The sequence below is a fragment of the Apteryx rowi genome, unplaced genomic scaffold, assembly GCF_003343035.1.
Source record: "Apteryx rowi isolate R43461 unplaced genomic scaffold, aptRow1 scaffold_437, whole genome shotgun sequence".
Lineage (NCBI taxonomy): Eukaryota > Metazoa > Chordata > Aves > Apterygiformes > Apterygidae > Apteryx > Apteryx rowi.
This window is the reverse complement of record NW_020450691.1, coordinates 37576-57992: the sequence shown is the minus strand read 5'-3', so window position 1 is coordinate 57992 and position 20417 is coordinate 37576. Positions and strand designations below refer to the sequence as shown.

General features: G+C 37.6%; 1 protein-coding gene across 10 annotated transcripts in view; it reads right to left on the bottom strand.

Moving 5' to 3' along the window:
- ZNF236 (zinc finger protein 236) overlaps positions 1-18989 on the bottom strand; it is an 86939-nt gene extending 67950 nt beyond the window's left edge. For 6 of the 10 annotated variants that reach the window (XM_026076693.1, XM_026076696.1, XM_026076694.1 and 3 more), the window contains exons 1-4: positions 18928-18943; positions 9773-9915; positions 8227-8391; positions 519-697 (exon numbers count right to left, since the gene is read on the bottom strand). In XM_026076693.1, coding sequence (XP_025932478.1) covers positions 519-697; positions 8227-8391; positions 9773-9799 — 371 coding nt within the window. In that variant the 5' untranslated portion in view covers positions 9800-9915; positions 18928-18943. Of the gene's footprint in view, positions 1-471; positions 698-7296; positions 7442-8226; positions 8392-9772; positions 9916-18927 lie in introns of those variants that run through there. The other 4 variants (XR_003255313.1, XM_026076699.1, XM_026076700.1 and 1 more) reach the window with 4 other exon arrangements.
- Positions 18990-20417: the final 1428 nt, after the last annotated feature.

The window sequence follows — 20417 nt, the reverse complement described above, 5'->3', positions numbered from 1 at the left end:
TTACAACAAACTCAGGGCAGGTTGTGATGAGGACTGTTCGCAAGAAATTAAAAAAAAAAAAGAAAGAAAGAAAAGAAATGAAGGAAATTGCAAGGAATAACTTATTTCATTGCAGAAACTATGCATTAGGATTTTTCCAATTAAAGTAATGCCTATGTAAAATTAATATACATTTGTCTCAATGTATTTACATTAGTCACTAAAAATCACACATAAACACACTTCAAAAGCAATCTGTATCAGAAAAGACTTAACCTATATTTAGAAATAGCTAGTAGATGGAACTATGCTTATTATGGGTCCCTAAATACTAAAAACAGCAAAAATGGATCTCAAAAAATCACCACCTACTTCAACAAGGAAATTAAAAAAAGCCATTTCTTAACACCGTATTAAAGAAAGGAAATGATCTGCACAGATCAAGGTATTCTGTTGACAGGAAAAGCTACTCCTGCTTTCCCTAGCTCTCACCATAAAAGTAACATCTGCTCGTTTTGTTAAAATCCAGTAACTGTCACCTTATTTTAAAGTGAGTTTTCATATGCTCCTTTAGCTGTGAGGAAGTTTCAAACTCCTTTTTGCAAGATTTGCAGCTGTGGATTCTACTGCCAGCCAACTCTTGACGGTGTTCTTCCATGTGTATGGACAGCTGACTCTGTAAAGTAAATTCATCTCCACACTCTGAACAGATAAGATTCTGAAAGAGATAATAGAGACTGATTTTTTAAAAAATATTCACAAACAGCAGCACATATTCACAAGCTTTGCTCAAATAGATGAATGTATCCTTCTATGAACATGGGCAGCTGGAAGCAAGCAGCAATAAAAGTTTAAAAGCGAAACAAGTTTGTGTGTCCCTAATATAAATCATGAACAATAATAAGTGCATGCTTATCTTTTAAGAAATCCACTAAAACTGAATTCTGAAGAAATTCTTACAGCAGCAAAAACAAATGCTTCAGCACCATCATCACCACTCCCTATTTCCTTGCTAGACTATTTCAAAATACACATGGAAACTTACCTTATTGCCTTTAGATTACAGTCTACATAAACATTTTTGAAAACAAACAAACAAAACAAACAAAAAACCCTCCAACATTTTCTAACCAAAAACATTATAATTTTAGATTCAGGATCTGAATTGTAATTTATTAGTTAAAACTATACAAATCACTGCTTATTCTTTAGCAGAAATTCTACCACAGTTACTACCAACTTATCTCAAGCTATCTCCACATACAAGAAGACAGAAATAAGTAGGGACATACAATATTTCTGACAGATAACATTTAAACCCATTAATTTTACAGCAGGGTGAAACATGCCACTTTCCAGTTAAATCAGTATTCCATGCCATTTAGCATGGAAATTATACTTGCAATGTTTAATGCAAAAGCATTGGTGTTTCTCTGAAATTCAGAGGAGGAATCAAAGTGAATTAGTGTTTCAAAAAAAGCTCAAAGTAATACATTTATTTGACTTTTCTTTGCTTTTCAAACCATTAATTTTATTTCTCACAGCGTCTCTACAAGAATCAAAGCACAGGATTAAGAATAAATGTCAAAAATGTTCACCATCTCTTTAGCAATACTTCTGTTACATGTTCCTTACTGGTGTAAGCAAGCAGCTGCAGACAGTTTTGGCCCCATTTAATTTTACAATAATTGTGTTTATTATCACTGCAAATGGAAACTGTTTCTCTGTTCTTCTCCTTGAATGATCAACAACGCAAAAAAAGTGTTCATTTAAATAAAAGGTGTTGATAAGAGTGTTTAAACAAAAAGGAGCAGATATGCAGTGCTATTTTTAAATTGCTTGACAATAAATTTGTTCCCTAAGTCTGGAAAAAAACCAAAGATTCTGTAATGCTACCAGAAAACCTTTCCAACCCCAAAATTTTAAAATCTGAAGATGAGTATTCTAATGAAATACTATCTCAAAATGACTTCTTAGGTTTAACCTAAAGATTATAAGTATTGGAATTAAGTTATAATGTGGGACAATAAAACTACTTTTTTTTCTACTTTCACATCTGAATAAGAATACTTCTTATTGAAGAAAGGTCTTATTCAAAGTTGCTTTATAATGATCCTTTTGTACAAGCGGGGAACAATTATCTGAAGAAAAACTTATAATGCATGCCACACCAAGCACATGGCCCTCCAGATACAAACTGTGTGTCACTCCCTTCTCAGCATCTTTCAGACGCATACATCTATGAAGTTATGTTCTCTTAGCACACGTCCTATTAAGCAACTTCATGAACAAAAGAATGGTTCAGGAAGCATTTCAGACAGCTAAAGTATATGTATTTTTATTCATTATTTTAGAATTCAATGCAGCAAGACAAGAACATGGTAAAATAGAACAGCTGTACAAAAAAACAATAGATCAAGCCCAATAGCTTACCTCTGCAGTAGGCAGTACCAGACTGGGGGTGGGGGGGTGTCACAGAATCAGTGGTTACACATTGATAACCTGACTATGGTTAAACCCACCTTCTAACCCTCACAGCAACAGGGCTGCCTACGCACTGCTATGTAAGACTTAAAATTCCATACTTCAGAAGTTAATTTTATAAGGCTTTACTCATCTAATTCTGCCCATATTCACTATCTTTGTTTTATCACATCCTATATCTGTAGGAATCCTTTTAAACCCATGATCTTCCTCTCTTTAGTATCAATGACTCCTAACATCTGTAAAAGATTATTTTAATTAGTGATTTTTCAAAGCCCACTGCTTCTGAATTACAAGACAGGACAAACAAAATACCTTGTCCTATCTCTTTTGTAATGTTCATTATATTTGAATAACTGTAATTGTACTTTACATCCACCAAACACATCAGTTTCAACTTGCTCAATACATAAAGGTTTTCCTAAATTCCAACAAAAGCTCATGCTACTGGAGAGGGAAGATATATCAACAATTTTAATGCAATAAATATTCAGTTTGTATTTAGCATTCCTGTCTCGCCAGGGCAAAAAATTACACTGAATGCAACTGTCATTTAGTGGAAGTGGAGAGAAACAGGAATCCTCTACAAGACTGGGCATATTTACACAAGACACATTCTTTGCGACTTGCTAAAAAATTAAAAAGGTAGGACTAGTTTAAGAAAGTTACTTGAAAGTGAGGAATTTCAAGTGTGGGGGATTTTTTGTTCTTCATTACACCAGTTTGTCACACAGAAAACACCAAAGAACTTGAGGAGAAAAGTCTCTCACAAGCTAGATTTAAAGGGTTCAGAAAATTCCTTTTGGTACATCTCACGGGAGCAATCATCAAAACTTCTATTTCAGCACAGACAGACATGCTCTCCTAAAGCTAACTGCAGAGATTAAGAAACCAGCAACACTAGTTGCTTGTTACTGCCCTTCTGCTCTCATATGTAGATAAAGCTGACTGATGCAGCACAAAATCAGACCACAATCATCAAAACAAACCAGCTTTGTGCAGTAGCCTCCTCACTACTACGTATGTTCCCAAAGTGAGCACATATCTACTCTGTTTTCAGGTTTTCAACTATTCTAACAGGAAGAAAGTGACAGCAAGCAGGAAGAAGAATGTATGCCACTGCTAACTGCAATTCTTACATTGCACATTCAGAAAAACTCCTGAGTGACAACCACTGCTATGGTCAAGACCTTATGTTTCAAGTTCAAATTGTAGCTCTCCTATAGGCCCTGTGTATAACCACTGGGAAAGTCATTCCTGTAATTCTCTGTGAATTAATCCTTGTTATGATCACCTCCATTTTATCACAATTATGATACATGAATGTATTCATTAGCAACTGAAAGGTGCTGATGTTTTTATAAGTTTAATTTTTAAGCTGCAAATGGAGTTTTAAGTTGAGGAGTAATGTGCATTGATGAAAATAAGATACAAAGATACAGAAGAGTAAAAAAAGTCTCCCTTAAGCATATTAGCCGTGAATTTTCGTTAGAATTTCCTTATATAAAAGTGAGGGTATTAAATATTTCACCTGCTAGAGAAGTAGATTCAAATTGAAATCCACAAATAACTTCTTTGGAACTGTGGAAGTAGTAAGAAACAGTATGCACCCTGCCTTTCATTTTCTACACAGGAGACTGAAACTTCATGTGAATATTTTCACGGCATCAGTAAAACAACAATAAAAAAAGAATTGATTATTTATCACAGAATCACAGAATGGTTGAGGTAAGAAGGGACCTCTGGAGATCATCTAGTCCAACTCCCCTGCTCAAGCAGGGTCACCTAGAGCACGTTGCACAGGATCGCCTCCAGATGGCTTTTGAGTATCTCCAAGGATGAAGACTCCACAACCTCTCTGGGCAACCTGTGCCAGTGCTATGTTATCCTCACAATAAAGAAGTTTCCTCGTGTTCAGACGGAACTGCCTGTGTTTCACTTTGTGCCCATTGCCTCTTGACCTGTCGCTGGGCACCACTGAAAAGAGCCTGGCCCCATCCTCTYGACACCCTCCCTTCAGATATCTGTACACGTTGATAAGATCTCCTCTCAGCCTTCTCTTCTCCAGGCTAAACAGGCCMAGCTCTCTCAGCCTTTCCTCATAAGAGAGATGCTCCAGTCCCCTAATCATCTTTGTGGCCCTTCGCTGGACTTGCTCCAGTAGTGMCACATCCCTCTTGTACTGGGGAGCCCAGAACTGGACGCAGTACTCTAGATGTGGCCTCACCAGGGCTGAGTAGAGGGGGAGGATCACCTCCCTCGACCTGCTCGCAACACTCTTCCTGATGCACCCCAGGATACCATCGGCCTTCTTGGCCACAAGGGCACATTGCTGCCTCATGGTTAACTTGGTGTCCACCAGCACTCCCAGGTCCTTCTCCGCAGAGCTGCTTTCCAGCAGGTCAACCCCCAACCTGTACTGGTGCATGGGGTTATTCCTCCCCAGGTGCAGGACCCTGCACTTGCCBTTGTTGAACTTCATGAGGTTCCTCTCCGCCCACCTCTCCAGCCTGTCCAGGTCTCTCTGAATGCCAGCACAGCCCTCTGGTGTATCRGCCACTCCTCCCAGTTTGGTATCGTCAGCAAACTTGCTGAGGGCGCACTCTGTGCCTTCATCCAGGTCACTGATGAATAAGTTGAACAAGACTGGACCCAGTATTCATCCCTGGGGGACACCGCTAGCTACAGGCCTCCAACTAGACTCTGCGYCGCTGATCACAACCCTCTGAGCTCTGCCATTCAGCYAGTTCTCAATCCACCTCACCATCCACTCATCTAAATGACACTTCCTGAGCTTGTCTATGAGGATGTTATGGGAGACAGTGTCAAAAGCCTTGCTGAAGTCAAGGTAGACAACATCCACTGCTCTCCCCTCATCTACCCAGCCAGTCATTCCATCAGAGAAGGCTATCAGATTGGTTAAGTATGATTTTCCCTTGGTGAATCCATGCTGRCTGCTCCTGATCACCTTCTTATCCTTCATGAGCTTGGAGATGGCCCCCAGGATGAGCTGCTCCATCACCTTTCCAGGGATGGAGGTGAGGCTGACTGGCCTGTAGTCCCCTGGGTCCTCCTTCTTGCCCTTTTTGAAGACTGGAGCAACATTTGCTTTCTTCCAGTCTTCAGGCACCTCTCCTGATCACCATGACCTTTCAAAAACAATCGAGAGTGGCCTAGCAATGTCATCCGCCAGCTCCCTCAGCACTCGTGGGTACATCCCATCAAAGCGAATGGACTTGTGGATGTCCAGTCTGCTTAAGTGATCTCTAGCTCGATTCTCCTCCAACAAGGGAAAGTCTCCCTTTCTCCAGACTTTCTCTCTTGCCTCCAGGGTCTGGGATTGCTGAGGGCCAGTCTTAACAGTAAAGACTGAAACAAAGGCGGCATTCAGTAACTCTGCCTTCTCTGTAGCCTTTGTCACCAGGTCCCCTGCCCCATTCAGCACTGGGCCCACATTTTCCCTAGTCTTCCTTTTGTTAATGATGTATTTGAAGAAGTCCTTCTTGCTGTGAAGTCCTTCTTGCTGTCCTTGACATCCCTTGCCAGATTAAACTCCAAATGGGCCTTGGCCTTCCTAGTCCCATTCCTGCACAGTCGAACAACATTCCTGTATTCCTCCCAAGTGGCCTGTCCTTGCTTCCACCTTTTGTATACTTCCTTCTGTTTGAGTTTTGCCAGGAGCCCCTTGTTCATCCATGCTGGTCTCCTGCCCCCTCTTCTCAGCTTCTTGCTCATTGGGATGCACCGTTCTTGAGCTTGGAGGAGGTGATCCTTGAATATTAACCAGCTCTCTTGGACCCCTCTTCCTTCTAGGGCCCAATCCCATGGAATTCTCCCAAGCAGGTCCCTGAAGAGGCCAAAGTTTGCTCTCCTGAAGTCCAGGGTTATGATCCTGCTCTTTCCCCTGCTTTCTCCTTGCAGGATCCTGAATTCCACCATCTCATGTCACTGCAGCCCAAGGCTGCTCCCAACCTTCACATCTCCAACCGGTCCTTCCTTATTTGCCAGTACAAGGTCCAGCAGTGCACTTCTCCTCATTGGCTCCTCTATCGCCTAGGTCAGAAAGTTATCATCAGTGCTCTCCAAGAACCTTCTGGATTGTTTGTGCCTTGTTGTGTTGTTCTTCCAGCAGATACCAGGGTGGTTAAAGTCCCCCCTGAGAACCAGGGCCTGGGATTGTAAGGCTACTTCTAGCTGTCTAGAAGGCCTCATCTACTTCCTCTTCCTGATCAGCTGGCCTGTAGCAAACACCCACAACAGTGCCACCCATGTTAGTCTGCCCCTTAATCCTTACCCATAAGCTCTTGATCTGCTCATGGTCCACCCCTAGCCTACCACATTTATAGAAAATGTGTTCATCAGACATCAACTCTACTATTTCCTTTGGCTTCAAATTTTCTCTGAATTAATACCATTTACAGTTTGTAGGTACACAGCACAGATTGAGGTTTCTTAGTCTGTAAATACTGTTTCTTTCACTGACATTCTAATTTATTTCAAACCAATTTATTACTACTTAAAGTTACTTGTAACCAAATACCACCTATATATAACTTATTCTTCTGACATCTGCATAAACCATCAAAATAATCAGCAGCTGAGTTGGATGCAAAATCACTTAGTGATACAAATGAATTCTAAAAAGCACTCTTAGGCATCTTTCTTGACCATCAATTTCCTTACTTTGATCTTTTTAGCAATCCAAAAAATACTCCCCTCAATCAGCATCCATTAACCTGTGCCCCATTATAGATACATTAACACCCAACACAATTGTACTTAAATCCTCCCATGTTAGCTCTGTTGTGCACTTGATAAAATGTGAACTGATACCAGGATTAAAGATCTTCCCAAGCTCACTGGTCAAAGCTGCTGTAAGCTGTCTGCAGTCGATATGGAGAGCCGTACAATCTTTACGATTAGAATTTTGGCAGTRATTCAGCTCCAATTCTCCAATGCAGAATGCAATTTTCAAAAGCTTTCAAAGGAGGAAGAGATAATAATTGTTTGTATTTTGTATGTAAAACTTTGTATTTTGGGCAGTACAATCAACTCTGGTAACTGGAGTAAAGACTACAACAAAGTCTCAGAAATAGTAACATGTATTAACTGTTTGTTGAGAATGTAACCAATAACTTATCAAAATGGAAAATAAGACTGGAGGAGGGAAAAGGAATGGGCAGTCCACTCAGTTGAAATGACTGCTACCAAAAAAGAAAAAGAAAAAAGAGGGTTTTTTTTCTAGATAACAGAAACAGCTTAAAGATGCAGGGAATAGATGGTGAAAGGGCCTCAGCAGTAATCAGAATATACAAATCAAATACAGACAAGACCACTAAGAACAGGAATTTTCTAAAGCGACCTCTGCTGTCAACAAATGACCACCCTGACTACTACACATGGGCTTCTTGAAGTACATGAAACTACAGAAACTGTTCCAAAATAAAAATATTTGTAAAGAGTTAAAAGACAGCCCAATTTTCAGGTAATTTAATTTTATTTACAGTATATTTATCAGTCATGATTTATTAAAACCTTCAAATATGCAAAGATCCTCTGTGTTAGTAAGAGCAGGCCTGGACCGGAAAGTCTCATATGTGGTATGTCCATTATAGCTAGTATTATTAAAATATGTTCTCCTTTATAAATTCTGTGCTTCCTTTACTCAACCTTGCAATCCAAAGCATACAGCTGCAGATTAAGTATAAGAACCACAACATGTTCATCCTTTTACAAACTGAATTATCAAACTTAATGAATTACCTCTTCTTTCTCATGTAGCATTATATGAGCTTTCAGACTAGCTACTCTGGAGAATTTCTTGTTGCACACAGGACATGTAGGATCTTCACCATTGTGGGTACATTTATGAAGTGTCAAGTTGAATTCAACATTGAATGACATTGGACACTGGTCACATCGGTGAGGCTGTTTGTGAAAATAGCAAAGATAAAGACAAAATTCAATCTTCCCATAAGCTACATATGTTATTGGCAACACTTGCAAGCATACAAATCAAAATTTTAAAGAAAGTAATTCAAGTACCTACATCCAATAACGATGCCTAAGAATATACCTAAGAATATACCGAACAGTCTTAATTACTTTCTCTTCTTCAGGTCTCATTACTGAAAACATTCATACAGTATTTCAAGATCATTTGGGTAAAGAGGACAAGGGAACTAAAGAAAAAGGATACTCAGAAATTGAGACTGTTCTGAGGAGCATGAAAGTAGCAGGAGAGAAGAATGAGTTACTGGAAGAGCCAGTAATACATTATCTACATTAACTGAGATACTAAACTCTCCTTAGGCTCAATTAAGAATCCAACCAGCAAAGTGAAGAGCCCTCCGAGAATTGCAATCTTAGTTTATGCTAGGATTACCTGCTCTTTGCTTGGTATCTGCACAACCAGTTTTCATTGTTAAAGAGCTTCTTATCTTTTACATATGATAGTTCTTACATGAGTGTGGAATACTAGGAAGCATGATTTCAAATTAAAACAAAAGGTGGGGGAGTTAATGTTATCATCTTTACAACATGAAACTTGTACAGTAGCTCTTCATATTTATGGATTAACTTCTCAAAATTATTGCATTTTGTAAGATTTAATATATACCTATCACTACCTCAAACATTACTAAAATTATTTTTCCATCATATTTAAGGTAGTTTTAGCTTTGTAAAATAGAAACCAAGGAACAAAAATTAAATAAAATGCTTCAAATTACATATTAAACCGGTGGCAAAAACTCCATTTAATAAGTCAGCAGAGTCTTAATCACAAAGTTGTATTTCCCCCATTCTTTCCCAAACTAGACTTGTAAGCAACTGAAGTGATGAATTAGTCTACTGAATAAAAATATACTAGACTACATACCTTGACTTTATTGAAAATAACTGTAAGAGATCAGCTGAGTCCAGTTAATCAATACAAACATTATTTTCTTTTTATTGCTAATGTGCAGAATCAGTTTACAAATTCATTTAAAAAGAAACCATACATTTTCTTATCTATTTGAACATTATAAAGCAAAGAAAACTGCTACACTACAACTAAAAATTACTGAACTGGAGACAAGTTTTTAACTAAATTCTACCAAAGTGTGGTTTCTCTCCACACTCTGAAGTCCCGAAGTGGTAATCATCAGTGACATGATTAAAGAAAACCTTGAATATGATTTCCAGTATTAAAACACTTGTATCAGCTTTACTTGTCAGTATACGAAAATATCAATATACATTGGTATTTTCTAAGTTTATACCTACTAAAATTCTTTTCTAAGTTTATACCTACTAAAATTCATACCTTGTCATTTTGCTCATGATCCCTCATATGGCGCTGGAACTGGGTCTCTTTTGGAAAAGACAGTAAACAGATCTCACACTTATGGAAGTTAGGTAATTGGTAGGGAAAGTTATYGTTCTCTATATTCAGTGTCAGAACACCATCTACAAAATAAGCATCAAAAGATTTTGTAAAATGTTTTATTTCATTTACTTATAATTTATTATAAGAACAAGAATTCTTTGAAGCAGAAACTATTCTGACTCTTGTAAGATTTTGATGTGTACAAGATTCTGACTTCACTGGATCTTGAAGATCTCTGGCATAAAAGAAGAGCACATTTCTGCTTCAACTGACCTGCTATTTAAGGAATATATCCACCTCTGTAACTGTCAGTTAGTTAGGAGATGAATAAACACCTTTTCCTAGTAATTTAAAATCATTTATTTCTCCATTTCATAAATATCCCATCCAGTTTGCAACAATATAAAATGCTGCCAAATACACTAAGCATGGAAGTTACTTTTAATAACTTTGCATTATGTGTTTCTAAAAAACATTTTAATACAACATAGTCAGCAGTTCTGACTACGCAGGTTTTCTCTCTACTTCCACTCTTTTTTTTTTTAGAAGACTAATTTAGGCATCTTTTCTTTCCTCTACTTCTGGCAATGTAAAACCCTCATCAGCTACCTTTACAGTTGTAAAACCAAGACCAATGGTTCAGCTAGCTGAGAGAGAGACAATCAACTGCCAGTCAAACTCTGCACACATGCATTCAATGGAAAACAGGATTTTTACAGACCGAAACTAACCCCATGCAGTTTTCTTGCTCTGAACACGGTCATACGACTTCTGATAAACAAATTGGAACCTTCTATATCCTATTGCTCAAATGGCTGAAGTAGGTCCTGTTAATATTCTCCTTATATCTTGAATACTTTTCAGATTATCCAGAAAATAGAAATTGAAAATCACAGGTTCCAAAAAATATAAACACATTTTACATTTGAGAAGATACTGTACTATTAAGAAAATTAATTTTATTTAAGACAACCTTTAAGAAAAAAATTGCCAGGAGAGGGTTAAAAAATGTAAGATCCTTCAATGCAGTATTAATAAAATAACAATAAAAATCAGTTGACTCATGCTTCAGATTGAAGACTACATCAAAAAACACAGAATTCAGTTTTTACCATCACCACAATAGAACAAAATGTATCAACAACACAGAAGAAAAGAAAACATTGATTTAATTATCTAGCTACGCAAGGGGTGATGATTTCCTCTTGGAAAAGTCAGTATTCTGACCACATTCATAAGAATTTTGCAAAAGAAACTGCAACACATCTAATAGTTTACAGCACTCTCCTTTTCCCTCTGAGGAAACCCAAAGATTCATATTCATATAGTATTCCTGCTCAATACTAGATCTACCTTAAAGTCTAGTCTCATTCAAAACATCACTTAAAAAGGGCAGCAGCTTATGTCCTGATCACCTTTTTGCTTTCCACGAAGACTCTCAAAATAAATCTAAAAAGCTTGTAGTTGAAGAAGCTCTAGGAAATATTCCAGGAGAAGATTTTGGGGGTGAAAAATCAAAATTGAAAACAATCTTATAAGGACTTACACTTCTCATTTCTGGACTATCCAAGTCCTGATTAACTTTTGCTTTGCAAAATTTAGTTAGGCATCCTTCTGTTAGAGAGGAAATAATTTGCTGGGCATCACAAATCTTTAACATGTATAAACTTAAACCTACTGCATCCTTTAAAGAACTCTCAGCTGTAAATTCGTGGTATGCGCAGACACTATTTTTTCCTTCCCTGAAACGGTCACAATTCTTCGAAAGCTAAAAAGCACATCTTTAATTACAATACACGGTCATTCAAGTGTTTCTCTGATAAATATTCTGAGTAGAATAAAGTGCACAAAAATCAGTTTATATAAATATTAGCATGACATGAAAAGGAGAAGGGAAAGAAAAATCTACTCCAATAGTCGGACTATATGAAAACTTAATGCAAGAAGCTTTCCTCTCCCCTGGAAAAAGGAGCAACTGTTCAACCCTATCAAGGCCTGACCTCTCACTCTAAATTGACAACTGAAATATGATACAAATCATGACTTTAAAAAGGCCTTTAAACTTTCTTCACAAACCAGGGAGATTAGCACCTTTAAACATTCACTCTCAAGATCAAAGACACCAGACAACACATGAAAATGATGCCTAAGCAACCCAGCTTGCAAAAATATGACTTTGAAATAATCGAAGGTGGTAATATCTCTCCTACAATTTTAAACACAGAAAAAGCGAAGTGTTCACTAACATCTGAATAAGATTACCAAGATGCTCACTTATTTGTCAGTAAAATTTCTATAGAATTTTCATCAAAATGTGTATCTATATCAACCACAAAATTGATTAATCTATAGACTGTAAATTTTCTTACATAATTCAAACAAGACTTAAAAGGAATTATATATTAATGAAAAATCCTTGTGATGCTTCAAAGGAGATATATGAGAAGGAGCACTTCACTTTTTGTTCAAAAGTAAAAAGGAAATAGTGAGTAGAAAAATGACTACCACCAAGATAAATAGGAAAGGGTAACAAAAGCACAATCTTAAAATATTTCATAGGAAAGACTGAAGAAACAGCCTAAGCTTTGGTAAATTAGCAGTTGAGCATATCATACCCCTGTATCACAGTGTCAGGAGTTTCTCAAGACTAGTTCATGAGCGACTGTAAACCCTGAGCTGCCTGCCTGCCTTTCTGCCTTCCTAAATGCACTCAGGCTCCAAGGAAGAAGAGGTAGAGCGCATGTGTTTAGAAAATTAGTTGCTTACATCTTATATCATCTTTCAAAAAAAAAAAAAAGAAAGAAAGAAACTTTGTAACTCTATGCAAAGTCAAATCCTAAGCTTTTTTATTCATATCTTTCATAGTGTCCTGGAGAGCAAAAGAGAGAAGTTTGGGGAGTCAGGATTGGATCCTAGAGATCAGCAACTGGACCATACACTCTAGCCTGAAGGAGAGGGTTGCTTGGCAGAAGACTCACATTGCCGAAATGAATCTCAAGGTCTTAGGGCACAGCAAATAAATTTAGGTTAGATTCCAGAATCTTCAAAGGATCTTCAGGCTTAAAACTGCTCTAAGTACATACAGCTGGTACGAATGGCTCAATTTGGACCTACAGAACTTTAAGAGTTCAACTCCTTCAATTTCACTCAAAGGACAGGATTGAGATCTAATGCAGATAAAAACTGAAATGTGAATCCATTTCTTCATTAATATTTTGTTTGAACTAGTTAAAGGAAAGATGAAATTATGATAATCTTTTTTCTCATTATATACTTGCTCAACTGTAAGTCGGTCCTTTATTACCTACCAAATACAGGATATTTCTGAGAGTTCCAAAGCTCCTTATTATATAATATGCAAGAACTGAGTTTTTATTTTATTCTTCCAGTAACAAGGAGAATATTCAGAATACCCTGATGAAATCAAGAAATTAGTAACCACAAGGACATAAATGTCATGTTGTATTTAGAACTGGAACAACAGAAAAACAGAAAAGACACTGTCAATAATAAAAATAACAAACAATTGAAATATATTTGAACTTTTCAGTTAGGCTTCACAACCTCATTAAATATGATTTGAACCAGTCTTAAAATCACTTATCTATAACAATGAAATAAGTTTGACAGACTTTTATTGTTAGAAAAATTAATAATCAGATGAAGACACTATTTATACCAATATCTGTATATCATAGCAAGCCAAAGTAACAACTTACATTACCAAAGTTCTGGGAAATCCAGCAATGAAACCTAGTTGCATGATTTTCTTTACTTATTTCAGAGAAACAATGCTTTTAAATGCATCGGCTTGAACCACAAAGCAAGCTGAAGCAAGTTAAATACTGCAAAATACTAAACTCATCTTAAACATCAATATTTTTGAATACCCGAACACATGAAGACAATACTAATTCAGAAAGTTAGCAATGGGATACAGATCCTATACTTCTAAATGAATTAATCAAATCTGTTCATTAAAAAAAAAAAAAAAATCAGAAAACCTCAGTGACATCAAAACATTCCCTGTTTACCAAAGGGAAACAAAATTAAAATATTGACATAAACAACAACCTACTTCATCATCTCAATTCATCATTTATCAGATGAGCAACTTTATCATAAATAGCCGATTTGGTACACAGGCTCCCAGAAAAATGTAAATATTGACTGGGTACACAGACTAAACAATCTATCTATCTTTAGATATAATCTGTCCTGATAAAAACACAAGTCTACTGTCTGTTAACAGAGGTAATGGTGTCATTCAAGTCAACAACACAGAACTAAAAGTTATGTTTCTATTTAGAGAAGACATTAATTTATTCAGCATACAGCTTCAACAAAAAACACATGAAAATGTTACATTTTCTTAGAGAAYAGAGAGAAATTATTTATTGATGACTATAAATGTACAAAACACACACACACCGCAAAGTAAATTTCAGACTAACAAATCTCCTGAAAAACAAGCTATTCTTTCGGGTCTGCACCCTACTATAAATAATAAACCTCACTGAACAGTTGCAAAGTTTAAAACACTGCATTCATTAACTGTGAAGAAACAGTGCAAAAGCTACTGTAATTTTCTGGGTTTTGTGATTTTAACCTTTGCCAGTGGCAACATAAATCAACACTATTCATCACAGCTTGAGAGAGACAGTCAAGTATCAATACAATTAAACTAAAATGGGAGCACTTAACTCATTATGTACTGTCAAAGGAACATTTTGTCTGTTTCTTGCAGTTTGTCCAAAGTGCAATAGGAGAAGAAAGGACACCAAAAAGTACCAAAAAAAACCTTGCCAAGTACATATCAAAGATAATAAAATTCCAATTCAAATACAGACTTATTCAAATACTCTTAATGTCACAACCTTCAAGTTCTCTTGAAACTTATTGTGCCTAACAGTGTTAGCAATCAAACTTTGGGTCAACTGAGCTATAGGTTTTTGTAATACAGCCTTCTGAAAAATCTACCTCATGATTTGAGTCAGCAAGGAGGTGCTCTCTGCTATAAGCCACTGATGGCAATGTGGAAGGAGGAAGACAGAACTAGAGCAACAGGGCCTGCACTCCTAACCATTTCTTCCTTATGTAAGCAGCACTGTGCTTCATGGCAGTATGCAATCCTCTCTGTGCAAGGCACAGATGGAATCATTCAGCTGTAAACGCAGCACAGTCTTATTAGAGCTCTGATAGCTTAGCAGCAGCAGACTGAGAGAACACCCCGCATAAAACACCCATTCAAGCTCAAGGAATTCACAGATGAAGAGCTGTCACTGAAGCTAAATGGCAGCTGACAAGTCTAGGGACACCATGAGGATCTGACCCTATCAAAATCTATTTGGTAACTTATGAGCAGAAAGAAAGTGGTAGGACAACAGAACAAAACAGGGATGCTGATATTTATGATGTTTCCTCATACTACATCAGAAATCATGAAACACAGATAATAATGAATCATTCAAACATTTTGCTTTGTTCTTTACTGATAAAAATTCAGATTATTCTAAACCTAACTCAGCACCAAAAAAAAAAAAAAAACAAAACAGTCAATAGCTATTTCTCATCTCCGCTAATGGGGTAAGTGGGAAAGAGACTCACGTTCCACATACTGGACCAAAATCCGCACATTAATTAAAATTTGCTAATATTAAAAAAAGTGGGATTATTATTCTTTGGTCAGCAGTCAGTCTGGGATTTAAGTACTACCAATACAGACATTTTGCTTCAGGAGCATCAGATAACAGAAAAGAGACATATCCTCAGCCAACTCTGATGGCTTCATCCGACATTCAGACAAATATTGTTTTTATTCCAAAAAAGGTATTAAGCTTTTTCAACAGCTGTATATGAATACACCAAGTTAACCAGCATGCACTTTTCAACTGTTTATTTTCACATGATTTAAATGTCTCACATGCTTGAGACCCTGATCCTTACCTATATCCTTGGTAGGAATTTAAGGATGAACTAAATTTGCTTGATGTCCTTCCCTTTTCCTGACAGAGAACACAACCAAGCTACAGCAGAATAATTCTAAAGAAAGAGACAAGAGAGGTCTCAAACAGAAATATAATTATATTTGCAAACACTAAATGCATAGGAATTAATGAAATATGAAGGGTGTGACTGTAATAGGGGACAAAGTAATGAGGACTCGCAATGAGCAGAAAGATACAGAGAAGAGATTGAACAAGGACTGAAGTTATCACATATCCAGAATTTAACAAGTTATGTAACCACTTAAATTACGGGGAAGAAGACACAGACATGCCAAGCATAGTGCAGAATTAATATGGAATTAAAAAAACACCAATGTGATCTAAGTCTAATGACTCTTAGCAGACACACAATATACAGCCCATGCACATACTTGGATCCTGCAGTTACTGTAGAACACTGAGATGACAGAACAAAAGTATCACTGTTAAAGCCTAAAGATTCTCTTTTCTAAGGCAAAAGTTTGAGCAGGGTGACCCTCCTGTATGGTTTAAATGGGAATTACCTATAGCTATCCTACACACAAAATTAAGCCCACATCACAGACCACAGTAGTACCACACACAGTACCACAACCCCTTCATTCTTATCTACAAGACATCACTTACCTATTTTTACTTTCATCTATAAATCAGAGCTCAACACATAAAGACCTTAATGTACAACTACTAAAATAACCTACGTAAGTCTTCACTGAATTGATATAAACCAAAGAAAAATGCATTTTGAACTGGCCAATAACATCAAATTGAAGAGTAAAGCCTCAAAACTGACTTTCCCCTAATGCAATAAATCCATACCCTCACTGATGCCAGAGGACAAGCAGACACCAAACAGAATACAGGCAGCTCTGTGAAGGCTGAGTTAAAGCTACATTGCACAATAACATTTCTTAACTTTGTGTATTCACCATCCTTCAGTCGGGGAGTTCTGTTAAAATTCATGCCCTGTGAAGGCACAAAATACTCAGTTTTAAATACGCTCATCATGGAATTAAGTTTAAGCCTCTGTGAAAGCAGTCTTTGGATTTAAATACGGGCTATACACTCCAGGCTTAAAAAACAGTTCAGTACATTTTGCAAATATTTCACTTTGCTGGTCAAAGACTTCCTAAAAAAATAGCCACTTCCTCTCCTGCTAAGTGGAAACTGTCAGACAGCAGTGAAAGTCAAAAAATGCTAATTTCATGTTGCTGCTATTCAAACCGTGACAAACCATACTGGGACAAACAGAAAAGACTTTCATTCTGGGTAAGGAAGATTCAGGAGAAGAAAAAGACTGAGGGTGCAAGAACAGTAATAGAATCCTCAAAGTGTTTCTCCTACACCTCAAATAATGACAGAAATAGTGAACAGTAACTACCAACTCACAGAAACAACTACACCTGAATTGGGGAAAGATGAAAACTCTCACAGATTAGCAGAAAGAAGAGGTGACAAAGCATCAAGTTTTCAAGAAACCACCACCCACAGACCTATATAAAGCATAAAGCCTTGTTCACTAAGATGACTAATAAAATAACCATAAGCACTCAAGATATTATCTTTGATCTATAACAAATGTCTTCACTTCCTTTTCATTCAGTATCTAACTGAACAATAAATGTCTGGTATTTATTTAAATTTCAGCTTAATAGCAAGTGTTTGTTACTAAATTCTAATTAAAACATAAAAAGACATACAAAACAACATCTTCACAACATGAGACCTACTGTATTTTTTAAAACTTTTCTTAATGCAAAATCATATTGGCATCTTCCCAAACACTTGCGTGTTTTAAGATCCCCCCTCCCTCCCCAAGTTTCAGGTATCTCTTCTCGCAACCTCCAAAAATAATTAAAATGAGCATCTCTATCATGCTAACATCTTAAAGTATACAATGAGTATCTTATGCAAAGCCAGTAAGTAAAACTGAAAGGAAACATAACCATTTGGGGATTATAACCCCCCAAAAAAATCACTAAGATAACCAATCTTAAATCTGAAGAAGAAATATATTCAACAAAGGAACATTAAAAAAAAAGCATATTCCAAAATAAATAGAATACAATAAATGTTCCCCTGAATGCTTTCTTTGTGCCACCTTAACTGCACAGTAAGAGTGGAAATCGCCCTCTAGTGTCTTACAGAGAGAGTCCTACAGAAACAGAATTGCTCCTCAGCCAGTGGTTCTCAAATGAATTTTGGCAATGGCACACAACCAACTACAGAAAATTTGCATGGCCTGCATTTCTGACAGTTCAAATACTGTCGTGATGGTTATTTGGAAGTACAACAGCCACTAGAAACTCTGAGGCCACACACACGAGCAATTCTTCTGCAGCTTTTTTCTCAATTTAGAGGCTATGCCAGGAGAACCTGTGAGAACCTGTGCTAACGTGTTATTAGTTTGTTAATACCATTTATGTGTTAACAGCTGCTTGTACTTTTTTTTCTTTAAAAAAAAAAATCTACATCTACATGGAGTAGCACTTTTTCTAATGTATTTTTCTTGCTTCATATATATTCACGGTTACATCCTGAATTTTTCAGAAGAGCAAGAGCCAAGAATCTGTTGCACATCTGTACAAAATGAGATATATAACCAATAGGACCATTGCTAAGTAGCCAGTGCAAAAATCAAGGAGCATCAAAATCCCATGATCAGTTTTCCAGTCCATCAGCCTGCACTGAATAGGGCAAAGAGCTAAACATACTAGAAACACAACTGCCCCAAATGCAAGTTGTCCTGCTCAACCAGAGCTTCTTCATTCACGACTTCCTTCCAGCCGTGTGTGACTGTGGACAAGAATATGAATCTTGACAATTGCTGACTCTGCCATTTTCCCAAGCTGCTCAACCCTCTACAACCAAAGACTCCAGAACCCACAATATTTGCCCATGTGGGATGGAGTCCTTACAGTTGTGGACCATGGAAGTCTCTGAATCCCCTGCGTAATAGTCCCAGACCCTGTAATTCTGGACTGCTTATCTGGAATCAAACTCCCTCTATGAAATAATTTGATTAATAAATCAGCAATTTTCTTTGAAAAAAAAAGTTAAATACATGAAAAATGCAAAATATGTGAGAATTAGACATCAACTCACAGTAATCCCCTTCAGCCAGAAGGGTCTGAGATCAAGGTCCAACCAGGAACAAAGTGGACACAGCTACTAGGCACTTGTTTTGGATAGCTTGTATCGTAGTCTTGATCTTTTTCTTATTCATATATAATGCCATTGTAACAGGGACTTAACTGCATATCAAATGCTATCCTTATAAGAAATATTAGCGAATGAAGTAAACATTTCAGTTAAAAAGAACTTCAAAGAAAAAAAAAATCTCAGCTTCCAAAACTGACAGTAGCCAAAGTTCTTTGGGTCCTTCTTATATTCTTATAGTGTTAAAAAGCCAAGATCAACTCCTCCAACAAAACAAAAGAATATAATCTTCTGGTTGGAGCTTGTGGTCCACAGATTTCCATATGGGAGAAAACATTTTACCAAACTTCCCATCACTCATGTTACAGTACAGCAATTTTTTTTTTGAATGCCAGCACATTTCAATTCTGCAAAAAGTATTCCAGACACAGAAGGTTCACCTACACATTCCTCTCAAAGAGTCAGAGCTCATCTGCAARCATTCAAAAAACCAGACATTCTAAATATATATTGCAAATATTAATTAACTGACTTTTCAGGACTGAAATAACCATGGTATTTGAAGGATGTTTTGTAAAATCTCTCCCCCTTCTATTTGGAAAAAAATTTACTCCTACACGCATGTGCTTAAAGAGAAATCATTGAAGATGGTTGCAGATCTACCTGAAACAGTGTTTTTGCAGTTTGTGGGCTTTATTTACATACAACTAATAGATCCCTGGTAACATCAGCAGGAATGAACTACACAAAAGATCCATAAAACTCACTAGCTAAAAATTAGTGTCAAAAAAACCCACAAGCCCATCAAACCAAGTCTGTTCTGAAATATTCACTAGTCATCAGTGACACTGAAACGCAAAGAACAAAAAAACCCATGAGGGTGCAAGACAGACTAGTACGTGCTTGGGAAAGGCAGTTCTTCTTTCAACATACGTTCACAAAGAAAATCACTAGAAAGGTGGCTTTTAAAGCCTCAAAAAATGAAAGGCTTCCTTTGCAATTTGACAGAAAAGTTGAATCTTATTTTCATTCGCTTATCGTTATTTATTTGAAGCTGCTATGAATTTCGCCTGGGGGAGGAGTGCGGGGGGAAGGAAAGGAGAAGCGGAAGGATTGGAAAACCTTCCTGTGCTGCCTGCCGCGAGCGCGGCCGGGCTCTTCCTCCTGCCCCTCACCGGCCAGCGCGGCGCCGGTACCGGCGCTCGCAGGTCCCGAGCCACAGCTCCCGGGCGGAAGAGGAAGGCAAGGCCGCCGGCCCGGGCCGCCAACCCCTTCCCCAGCAGCCCTCCCCCGCAGCCAGCCTCGCGCCCGCCCCTGCCCCGCGCGGGGGGAGCGAGCGGCGGCAACCGCCGCGTCGCGCCCGGCTCCCCCCGGCCGTGGGGGAAGGGGCACTGTAACGGCCGCCGCCGCTGCCGGGGAGGGGGAGGGCGGCGGGC